Source organism: Pongo pygmaeus, chromosome 9 (genome assembly GCF_028885625.2).
Source record: "Pongo pygmaeus isolate AG05252 chromosome 9, NHGRI_mPonPyg2-v2.0_pri, whole genome shotgun sequence".
Lineage (NCBI taxonomy): Eukaryota > Metazoa > Chordata > Mammalia > Primates > Hominidae > Pongo > Pongo pygmaeus.
In genome coordinates this window covers 66,409,572-66,421,884 of record NC_072382.2, presented here as the reverse complement: position 1 = coordinate 66,421,884, position 12,313 = coordinate 66,409,572, and the positions used below count along the sequence as shown (strand labels likewise).

The window sequence follows — 12,313 nt, the reverse complement described above, 5'->3', positions numbered from 1 at the left end:
ACCTTGGACATGCATTTAAAAAACCAAGGGCTTTAAAAAAATCCCAATGCCCAGGTCTCACCTCAGACCAATTAAATCGGAATCTCTGGGGATGGCCCGAGATATTAGTTATTTTAAAAGTTCAAGTAACTCCAATGTCCAAAGCTGCGAATGCTCTAGGGGTTGCAGTAAGATTTTGAAAGCCACCATGTATATTGCTCCATTTGGCGCCTTGAGGCATGGATTAGACTGAAAGGCTGTGTGGTAGTTAGCCCAAGTTGAAACAGGCTCTAGGCACCTTTGCAGACAGAAAGAGAATGAGCTGAAACCAGAAGAGGAGATGCAATACGTGGCCCTCTGTTCCTTAGGGCTGTTATAACACCTTGTAATTGGAACCAAGTCCAATGGATTTTTCTTACAGTATCCATATGACTGGCTTAGGGCAACATGTACACATATAAGGAACATCTTAAAAACAGTCCAAATCAGACAGCTAGTGCCAAATCCTATCAAATTACAACTCTATAATCCAGTATGTAATAATCATCATATTAAGCTTTTAGGACACAGGAGAATTCATTGTGTTTAAGTTTTTCTGATAAAATCTTAAAAATTATGACTCAGCGTGGTGCGGTGGCTCACGTCTGTAATCCCAGCACTTTGGGAGGCTGAGGCAGGCGGATCACTTGAGGTCAGGAGTTTGAGACCAGCCTGCCAACATGGTGAAACCCCTCTCTACTAAAAATACAAAAATCAGCTGGGTGTGGTGGCGGGCACCTGTAATCCCAGCTACTCGGGAGGCTGAGGCAGGAGAATCACTTGAACCCAGGAGGTGGAGGCTGCAGTGAGCTGAGATCGTGCCACTGCACTCCAGCCTGGCGACAGTGTGAGACTCCATCTCAAAAAAAAAAAAAAAAAAAAAAAATTATGACTGATGAATTCTACCAGCAGTGGTTGAGATTACTTACTCTCCACTTCATCATCTTGGCAGACAAAGGGTAGTTACCACAGCTGTTCCTAAACAAGGTTTCACTGTAGGCTTGATAATGAGTGCATCTACCAGAACACAAGAAGGAACAGACTTCAAGTAGGCAACCTAGTCTGGACTAGGGACACGAAACTAGGCTTCCTTGATGTTGATTAGGTGGGTGGCCTAACATCCAGAGAGGAGGCTGGGTAGATGATTTCTATTGAGCCTTCGGCAATGACATTCTAGGATTCAAAATGCATGTTTATGTGTTGTTGTTTTTGAGATAGGGTCTCAACCCTGTCACCCAGGCTGGAGTGCAGTGGTGTAATCTTGGCTCACTGCAGCCTTGACCTCCTGGGCTCAAGTGGTCCTCCCACCGCAGCCTCCTGAACAGCTGAAACTGCAGGAGTGTGCCACCACACCCAGCTAATTTTTTGTTGTTGTTGTTGTTGTTGTTGTTTTTTTTTTTTCTTTTTGTAGAGATGGGGTTTTGTCATGTTGCCCAGGCTGGTCTTGAACTCCTGGGGCTCAAGCAATCCGCCCGCCTCAGCCTCTCAAAGTGCTAGGATTATAGGTGTGAGCCATTGCACCCAGCCTGTATTTATGAGTTTTAAGAGGAAACATGTTTCATAGGATGGAAATGCTTATATTTTCAAATAATCATGATAATCTTTCAATATATACCAAACATATCCTTTTATCCGCATCATTTTATTTAATCTTTTCAACAGCCCTGTGTGATAGGCAGGGCTGTTTAGTTTTTCAGATGAGGAAACTGAGACTCAGAGATGAAGTAATTTACACCCAAAGTTACTGACATTTTCTGACCCCTGATCTATGGCTCTACCCGTGGGGCCAGCGGTGGGTCTCAGACTTGGCAGCATAATGGGCTCACCCTCTACCCGTGGGGCCAGCGGTGGGCCTCAGACTTGGCAGCATAATGGGCTCACCCTCTACCCGTGGGGCCAGCGGTGGGCCTCAGACTTGGCAGCATAATGGGCTCACCCGGGGAGTTTTTATTTTTTATTCTTTATTTTTGAGACAGGGTCTCACTCTGTCACCCAGGCTAGAGTGCACTGGTGCGATCTCAGCTCACTACAACCTCTGCCTCATGGGGTCAAGAAATTCTCGTGCTTCAGCCTCACAAATATCTGGGATTACAGGCACATGCCACCACGCCTGGCTAATTTTTGTATTTTTAGTAGAGATGGGGTTTCGCCATGTTGGCCAGACTGGTCTCGAACTCCTGGCCTCGAGCAATTCACCCACCTTGGCCTCCCCAAAGTGCTGGGATTACAGGCGTGAACCACCGCGCCTGGCCTTACCTGGGGAGTTTTAAAAGCTGTTGATGCCTGGGCCTTACCATCACAGATTCTGATTTAAGTGGTTGGGGATGTTGCCTGGACCTTGGAAGTTTTAAAAGCTCCCCAGGTGATTCTAATGTTCAGTCAAGTCTGAGAACCACTGCACTAGACCTTGTTGCTTCTCTAATGAAGAGAACCATCATCTGCTATAGGAGAAGCCTTGGTCTTTGGCCACATCTGCATGCTGCTGAGGTAATTTGCTGATCAGCTTAATTCAGCAAAACAAACTGCTTTATTAAAAAACCAAAAACCTAGCCTGGGCAAGATGGCAGAACCCTATGTCTACAAAAAATACAAAAATTATGTGGGCATGGGGGCACATGCCTGTGTTCCCAGCTACTCAGGAGGCTGAGGTGGGAGGATTGCTTGAGTCCCAGTGGCAGAGGTTGCAGTGAGCCGAGATCCTGACACTGCACTCCAGCCGGGGAGATAGAGGAGACCCTGCCTCAAAAACAAAACAAAATACCACTCCCTGCCGCCTGCAAAACAAAAAAACAAAAAAAACCCTCAAAAAACACAACTACTCCAAGGAGGCAAATACCTGCGTTTTACTCCCACCAATATTTGTACATGTTGTTCCTTTCAGTGATAAAGCTGAATGACATGGTGACCCCTGTAGGTACAGGTCAGTCCACTTAAGACCAGGCCTGGCCAGGCGTGGTGGCTCACGCCTGTAATCCCAGCACTTTGGGAGGCTGAGGCAGGCAGACTGCTTGAGGCCAGGAGTTCAAGACCAGCCTGGCCAACATGGTGAAACCTTGTCTCTACTAAAAATACAAAAATTAGCCAGGCATGGTGGCACAGGCCTCTAATCCCAGCTACTAGGGAGGCTGAGGCAGGAGAATTGCTTGAACCTGGGAAATAGAGGTTGCAGTGAGCCAAGATCGCACCAATGCACTCCAGCCTCGGAGACAGAGTGACACAGTGAGTGGGACTCCATCTCAAAAAAAAAAGACCAGGCCTGGGGCAGTTGTAACCAGCTATACTTACTACCTTCCCAATAAGCAGTATGCAAATGCTTAAGAAATTAAGGTTTCTGATTGTGATGTGAAGAATAACAATTCCATGAGTCAACAAAGATCTGGAAGTATAAACAGGATGGGAAATGGTCTCACAGTGCTCTTTCCCTTATCAAAAGTATGAGATATCATACTAGACAATTTCAATAGGATGCCCTGGAAAGCAGTATTTCCTGATTTCAGATTTCACACTGAGAACATCAGTAAATATTTTCTTGGAATTAAGAGTCCTCTTTATGGTACTGAGTGCATATAATATATTGAACAGAACTGATTTTTGTTTGCTTAACAAAAATAGTCATGTGTTTCCTCTCCCCCTGTAACAGTTATAAAAGTAAGAATGTAAAATCCCCTTGGGAAATGTTTTTACCAGGGCTGACTTTCAGAATCTACTCATTACAACTATCATTGCTATTAAAAAAAATAGTTCATCACTGTCATTAATAATGCTAGTGATGTCTAAAATTTATTGAGTGCTTACTATCTGCTAGTGACTGTGCTAAGAGGCTAAGTGACTGTGTGAAGAGTTTACAACTTTTTCCTCACATAATGTGATCATTATGGCCCTGACAGGTGGGATGGTATTACTGTCCTTGTTTTAAAGATGAGGAAACTGAGTCTCAGAGAGGTATTTAACCCCTCCCCAAAATACTCAGTTGGTAACTGGCAATGCTGGGATTTTACCCTGGTCTGTTTGGTCTAGAGCACAGGGTCTTAGCTGCTATTCAAGCTGCCTCCAAGGGCAGGCACCCTTCCTACCAGAGTGCATCAGGGTTGGAAAAACTGAGTCAAATGTTTCTTCTCAGTGTGATCACTTTGAGGTATCAAAATAGTAAACATATTTAATTTTACAAAGATGCTATAGGAATGACCACCTGCTAAGAGCTAACGTGGCACATAATTTCAGAATTTGGCCACTTATCCACTCCTCTACATTCATAGTTCAGAGTTAAACCTTAACTCAGCTTGTCACTCTTGGGGGTAGTTACATTATTAGAATTTTCATTAAAAACATGCAGAACTAACAAAAAAGATGAAACAAGGGCATACAAACACATACCGTGCTCTAATCTTTCATAGTCTGAATCCAGGAGAAATGTTTTAAAGCGATTAGACACATAGTGGAAAGCCAAGAACTTTAAGTAATAGAGATTGAATTCAAACTCAGTTGGATACTGGTTGTGAACCTGAAACACACAAGGCAAAGAAAAGAGTAAGAATCAAACAGAACAAAAAGTGGATGCCAGGCCACTGAAGGCTTAACTGAAACATGCAGGAGACCATTCAGTCATTTACTCAAGAAATACCTGAATCCCTACCACGAGTAGAGATGGGAAGGGAACCAGCTTTTCCGAGCACCTACTGTGTGCCAGACACCAGACGAGGGTTTTTTTTAATAAACATAATCTCATTTAATTTCTACGGTATAGCAAGAGAGGCATTATTATCTCTACTTTACAATTGAGAAAGCATAGGATCAGCAAGATTAAGACATTTACCCAATGACATTAAACAGTAGTTAGTGAGCCCAAATTTAACCCTGGCTTATTAGGCCCCAAAGTCTCTACCCCACTCACTACATTATACTGTCCTTGGCACGTGATAGATATATATTAACATAAGTTATGGTTCTTGCTTTCCAGGCAACTGTGGTGTAATAGTGTGACATACAACAAGAAAAATTGTTCTTACAGAAGTTTGGCAATGAAAAGGATTGAGAAGAGAAGGTGGCTGCTTAAGGGGACAGCAAGAGATGTTTTCTGGTCAAAAGAAATGTGTGTGTGTCTAAAGGCAATCCAGAAGGAGCCAACAGAGAGAACAAGTTTTAGAAAAATTTGTTAGCTAATAACTAAGAGAATAAGATCCTGGAAAGCAAGAATGAATGAGGCTCGGGCCTAGATTTAGGGAACAGCTTTGGAAACAGGGAGAGACGAAATGTAGGCAAGAGAAAGATAGTTCAAGTGCCAAGGGAAAGGGCAGGAGCTAATGTCTTTTAGCCCTAATTTTTCATCAGTAAATTAGGCAGTGAGGTCATTGGGCACAGGAATAGGAATGAATAAATGACATGGGAGGCAGAAGGCTGGGCAAAGCTTGGAATGGTCATTGAGCTATAGCATGCTTTAGGCAAACCGTATACAGACTGTGGAGCCATCTTACATTGGCAGAGGGTAGGCTGATGACCCTGTGACACTCCCCAGTCTGCCTCGCAATCTCACCTCTATATTGCTCAAACAATCTCTCATGACCAGCAAGAAAATTTTGTTTGGCTGAAATAAGTTCCAATCATAATTGTACTTGCTCAAAAGCTGGTTCAAATTAACACTAAATTTAGGTAAGCTGTCTAAAAGTCAGCGTTCTCCTCCATGTTTAATTTGGCAATACGGACCTGTACTTAGTCAGCTGGGTCAGCCAAAGTGAGCAGGCATGTGTGTGATATGTTGATTGTCCAGTGGACCAACGGGAATTTAAAGTCGTGATCTGGATATCATTATCAAAATTTATCATCTGGTTAGGAACCTGGTTTTCTGTGATGATTAAAGGGTTTTCTACATTTTCTTATCGGCTTTTTAATTGAACTAAAATTTTAGCTTGTAAGTAATGTAAAATAAAATGGATTTTAGGAAGATGCATTAAAAAAGAGTTTGACTCCTATGCAGTGGGCCTGCAAACCATGGAACTGCTTCCTTGATGTGAGCCAATGCCTTCCTGTTGCATCAGATCTCCAAAGGACAGCAGAGCTTTCCATGGGACATGGCTCTGAATAGCTAGGTAGTGTGCCATACTCCAGGTTTGTAGAACTGTAAGCATTTGTATTAAGCAGAGTTTTCTCATCAGTGAAAATGAAGCGATTAGAAATCATGGGTTTCCTATGATCATGCAATATGAGCAACTAATTATAAAAACTGGCTGGGCGCGGTGGCTCACGCCTGTAATCCCAGCACCTTTGGGAGACCAAGGTGGAAGGATCTTGAGGCCAGGAGTTTGAGACCAACCTGGGCAACACAGTGAGACCTTTTCTCTACAAAAATTAAAACAATTAGCCAGGTGTGGTGGCACGTGCCTGTAGCCCCAGCTACTCAGGAGGCTGAGGAGGAGGATCACTTGTGTCCAGGAGTTCGAAGCTGCAGTGGAGCCACAATTGTGCTACTGTACTCCAGCCTGGGTGACAGAGTGAGACCCTGTCTCTGAATGAATGAATGAATGAATAAATGATAAAGGCTAAAAACTTGAAGAGTTTATAATTATAATAAAACAAGCAGATGTGACACATAATTAAGGATCAATATTAAAAAATACCTTTTATTTCCTTGTTTTGTTAGCCCTCTACGTGTGTCTCAGTAGTCAACCATGTCCCTTAATACAGCAATTCTCATTCAAATGCTTGCCCCTACTGATACTTATGCACAGCAAAGAAGGCCCTGGGTTTGACTCTCTAGTAGGCCTGGTTCTCTGGTCTTCTGGGCTCCTTTCTTAAGCATTGCTCAGACCTCAAGTTTCCCCCTCAACCTGTCCTGTAATGCCATACAGAGCTCTCCAGTCTGAGCTGTTGCTTTGGAATCAAAAGCCCCACCCCAAGGAGCCAGTGATGGAGAGGGGGTTACTCAGATTGTGGGTGCTAGGACAGAAGAAGGGGACAGGGCAACTAAGGATGGAACTTGATTCCCTACCATCTGAATCCTGGGGAGGAGAAATCTGCAGTGTGCTCAGGCAGGGTGAGCTCCAAGGACAACTGCCCCAACAGCCCTTGGGATAAACCTTCAGTAGTCACAAGCCAGCCCCTCACTCACTGTTTCCAAGGGAGGAAGAGTTCTTTCCACCGAACCAGTCTACAATATGTTCTAAAATTTCTTTTAAAAATCTTTATTAAAGCCTCAAGGGCCAGGTGTGGTGGCTCACGCCGGTAATCCCAGCACTTTGGGAGGCCGAGGCGGGAGGATCATGAGGTCAGGAGATCGAGACCATCCTGGCTAACATGGTGAAACCCTGTCTCTACTAAAAATACAAAAACAAAATTAGCTGGGCCTGGTGGCGGGCGCCTGTAGTCCCAGCTACTCGGGAGGCTGAGGCGAGAGAATGGCATGAAACCGGGAGACGGAGCTTGCAGTGAGCCGAGATCGTGCCACTGCACTCCAGCCTGGGCAACAGAGCAAGACTCCATCTCAAAAAAAAAAAAAAACTGTATTAAAGCCTCAAAATAACATTTCTCTCAATGACTATTCTCTATACAAACCATATACCTCATACATACTTGTATCTTTTCTTGATTATTCTGATATTTAATCTACTCAGGAATACAATTTTGAAGACCCACTTCTGAGGTAAAAGTAGAATGGAAATATGATCTTAAGTTGAACTTACAGGCATTTCAGGGACATCATGTGCTCAGATTAAAAGTGAAACTTCTTTACAAGTCAAAAAATGCTTTCATAGCCCAGTGTATCGGCCTCACCACAAGCCCTCTACAATTATGCTAGAAAGATTAGACAATTTTCCAAGGCCTCTTGTACCCACTCCACTGGGGCTGGAATTGGTGCTTGGAGAAAGCATCAAGGTGTATACGCTTGGGGGCACTATGCATGTGTCGTCCTGTGTGCCACAGGAGCACCTGCAGTTGCTAACTGTTTGGGGTTGAAAAACAAACCTCCCCCAAACTGGGGTTAACCATCAGGTCTACTGGAAGTGGAAGAGAAGATGCAGAGCAATTTGTTTTTTACTCTTCAGCAATAAAGTAACAAGCATGTAGACATTTCTTTGGTGGAAAAAGAAAAGTCAGATAGACCTCAAGGCTGGGTTGATTAGTACCTAGATACCACATTTAGAATCTGACATTAAGAAACATTAAGGAATTTTCTGAGATGTCTTTCTTCCATCATGTAAGAAGAAATGATGAGATGGCTGAACTCTTACAGTGCTTAGATTTCTAGGAAGCAAGAAAAATCATACTTTCTCCATTGAGTCCTGCACCCCAGTGATTCAGTTTGTCCAGTTCACTGGCTTCTTTTCCTCTTTGCCAATGGAACTCACCTAGACTCTTGTGATTTTAATTTGCATTTTCTAATGAAGAATGATGTCAAGTATCTTTTCATGTGCTTATTTGTATATCTTTGGTGAAATCAGTACAAATGTTTTGCCCATTTCAAAAATAAGTTGTTGGCCGGGCACAGTGGCTCATGCCTATAATTCCAGCACTTTGAGAGGCTGAGGTGGGTGGATCACTTGAGGTCATGAGTTTGTGACCAGCCTGGCCAATATGGTGAAACACCATTTCTGCTAAAAATACAAAAATTAGCTGGGCGTGGTGGTGCACACTTGTAATCTGACCTATTAGGGAGGCTGAGGCGAAAGGATTGCTTGAACCTGGGAGGCGGGCTTGCAGTGAGCCAAGATTTTGCCATTGCACTCCAGCCTCAGGGAAAGAGCAAGACTCCATCTCAAAGAAAAAAAAAAAAAGGTTGTTTTCTTATTATTGAATTTTAAGGTTTCTTTGTGTTCTAGATAAATCCTTCAGCAAATATGTGGTTTACACATATTTTCTCCCACTGTGTGATTTGTCTTTTCATTTGCTTAACAGGGATTTAAAAAAAGTATTTGTTTATTTATTTAAATTATTATTATTTTTTTGAGACGGAGTCTCGCTCTGTTGCCCAGGCTGGAGTGCAGTGGCGCGATCTCGGCTCACTGCAAGCTCCGCCTCCCGGGTTTATGCCATTCTCCTGCCTCAGCCTCCTGAGTAGCTGGGACTACAGGCGCCTGCCACCACGCCCAGCTAATTTTTTTGTATTTTTAGTAGAGAAGGGATTTCACTGTGTTAGCCAGGATGGTCTCAATCTCCCGACCTCGTGATCTGCCTGCCTTGGCTTCCCAAAGTGCTGGGATTACAGGTGTGAGCCACTGTGCCCGGCCAAAATTTTAGAGGTGGGGTCTTGCTGTGTTGCCCAGGCTGGTCTTGAACTCCTGGGCTCAAGTGATCCCACCTTGGCCTCCCAAAATGCTGGGATTATAGGCTTGAGCCACCGTACCCAGGATCAGCCTTATAATATTTGTAGAATCTGTAGTGACATCATCTTTCTCATTTCTAATATTGGTAATTTGTGTCTTTCTTTTTTTTCTCAAGCAGTCTAGCTAGAGGTTTATCAATTTTGTTGATATTCTCAAAGAACAGCTTTTGGTTTCATTAGTTTTCTTTATTGTTGGCCACAAGATTTTGGGGGCCTAAAGGCAAGTGTGCTTCAAATAAATTTAGCCTTACTATATTATGTAGAATTGGGAATGATAGGTATTTCAGCTAATAAATTAATTCTATGTCAGCATTTCCCTAAGTATGGTGATGAATAGAGTTTTAGGCTTCTCTCAGGTATCATCTGGATTTTGTTGTTCAAAATAATTTTGTGTTTATTTTGTTGCAGGTTAAAAAGTATACAGACTTAAAAGACTAAACTGCATGAAGCATTTTAGTTTTGTTTTTCTGTTATGGAGTGAAACTTGCCAACTTCACTTATTTATAAGAAGAGAATCTGAAATGGAATTTGGAGAAACATGAATTTATAGGGTCTTTTTTTTGCCCATGTGCCATTAAGTACTTCGTAAAATTTAAAGGCCCATAAAAATAAGCTATGACTCAAATCCCTGGAAAGAGCAACATTTTGGAAGTAAAGTTTAATACATTAAAACTGGATTCTGCTTTCAGAATTATAAATATTGAGCTACAAGAGACACTATACATCAACACGTGAAAAACGATATGGTTAAACAAACCCTAGAAGAGTATATATAGCTAATATTAATTTTTGTTATTTCACAAATTAAGATTTAACAAACATTGTGTGCTTTGTGTTACATCCTTCCATATTATATGGCCTTAAATATTAAGCTTTGATGCAAAATTGCCTTGTTATAAAATGGATTGGATTATGTTCATTTTTGCCAGTTTGCAGTTGAATAGGAAGCAGACAGCAGAAACTCTTGAATATACCAACAATCCATCAGCTACAGCTATTTTGCCAATATTACTGGATAAATTTTAGAATAACCAACCTGTGTGGGGGCAGCTTAGCTGCTCACATATGTGCTCACAAGGAAGGCTCATATCTTCAAAAGGCAAATAGCTTTTCTCTTTGGGGTAGGACCTAGCATAGTGCTGTCATAAGGTAACCATGAGGAGAATCACATAAAGCTAGACCAAAGTGAATCAATTTACAATTTGAATAAACTTTGAAATCAAAGTAAAAAATACTGAAAAAGTTCTAAGATGCCCTCAAAGATTTACTCTAATGCCGAAATAAAGGGGATGCTTTCTTCATGCTTTCATTCATACTATTCATGTTTTTCTCCTGGTATATTTTAAAAAGAAATTTTACATAAAAATTTAATCTTTGTATATTGGTTTTTTTTTTTAATTTGGCTCAACTATTTTAAGAAAAGGAAGTCCTGTAATGATATCATTTGAGCTGAGCCAATTTCTTTTAGAAGCAAAAAATCTGCCAGATGTTGCTATTATGAAACAGTGAGCTAGCATTTATAATTCATTTGACACCTGGATATACTGGCGTAAACAATGGCTTTTTATATGATGAGGCAGTTCTAATTTAAGTTCAGTGCTTCATCTGTTTTCTTGTAACTAACTTTATTAGTACTAATGGACAAGTCTAGGCATATGTCCATGGACTGCCTTTTGGCATTCAATGTTAGAAATGGTTAATTAGCAGGGAACACATTCCATCTGGGAAAGCTTCACTTGCTGCTGTGTAATTTTGAACCTATTTTTTGATGTTTCTGGGCCTAGTTCTGTTGTGTGTCCCTGAGAGACTGAGGGCAGCACTAATTTGAATTATCTGGTAAAAGCCAGAGTCATGTAAAGCACTAGTGTTCACTTGAAAGGCATTCAAAGAAGGCATTTTCTAATGCCTAAAACCAGTATGTCGAAGATGATGAAACACTACCTTATAATTAAGTCAGCAAGAGTCAGATAAACTATTTGCTAACTATAATCTTCTTAGATTCCTCTGTTTTTGAGTGAATAAACAATCCCTTTTCAGCACAAAATAATTTGCATCACCAAAGCTGATACCTCTGGTAGCCAAGCAAGCTTTACTTACTGCAATTAAGGTCATATGCTTGCTTTGCTATGACTTGTCTGCACTTAGGTTATTATGTATGAGGTATTAAGTGAAAAGAGGATTCAGGCAAATTCTTAAAAATTTATGTTTTAATTAAAAAAATTTTAATTTGGCACAGCCAGATTTGAAGTCATACTAATAGGGTCTCTAGATCCTGAACAATATTACTTTTTACAGTTTGTGAAGCATTCACCTACAAATAATCGAACTTTAATTAAAAGTTAACTTCTGTTTTTGATTTCAGAATCAACTGGTTTATATAAAACATTTGAATTTTAACTCTTTACTTGAAAAAAAAACCAGATGAATCTTAAATTCAGCTGATTAGTAAATAAAACAAAACAGCAGAAATTAAACATATACCACAGATTGTTTTAATTAACTTAGCCTTTTGTAGTTTTAGCATCTATTGTAATGTATTCTAAAGATAATAGGAATGTAAGTTATGCTACATCTTAGTGTATGTTAAATTGCTTTAATCATACCACTTAAGGGGTACTCACAGAATACAGGTTACCTTCCAGCATCTAGACCTCTCCCACTCCTCCCCCCAGCCCCATCCCCAATAATAAAATAGAAGAATTTCATTCCCAGTAAGGATTATTGTACTTGGGAGACAATGATGTTCCCATCTTTGAGGACAGTGTATCTTACATGAGAACCTCCTATCTCTTACTGATTGTGACTGGATTATTTTGCTGACCCTAATGTTTAGGTGTGCAGAATTCTGTAAGTTGAACATAGAGATTTAACATACTAAGTAGTCCATTTAACTTAAGCCAAACTTGGCTGTACAAGCTCATTCCCCTGGAATCCTCCCCCATTAAAGGAATTTTTAAGAGGTAAAAAACCCAAAAGGGAGTG

General features: G+C 41.2%; 1 protein-coding gene and 1 long non-coding RNA gene across 10 annotated transcripts in view; one reads left to right on the top strand and one right to left on the bottom strand.

Annotated features, from left to right (window-relative positions):
• SBF2 (SET binding factor 2) overlaps positions 1–12,313 on the bottom strand; it is a 544,916-nt gene that overhangs the window by 13,421 nt on the left and 519,182 nt on the right. For all 9 annotated transcript variants that reach the window (XM_063671925.1, XM_063671922.1, XM_054439274.2 and 6 more), the window contains one exon: positions 4,393–4,519. In XM_063671925.1, coding sequence (XP_063527995.1) covers positions 4,393–4,519 — 127 coding nt within the window. The remainder of the gene's footprint in view (positions 1–4,392; positions 4,520–12,313) is intronic.
• Positions 1–12,313, top strand: part of LOC129007902 (uncharacterized) — a 51,067-nt gene that overhangs the window by 33,642 nt on the left and 5,112 nt on the right. The gene's annotated exons all lie outside the window — the stretch shown is intronic.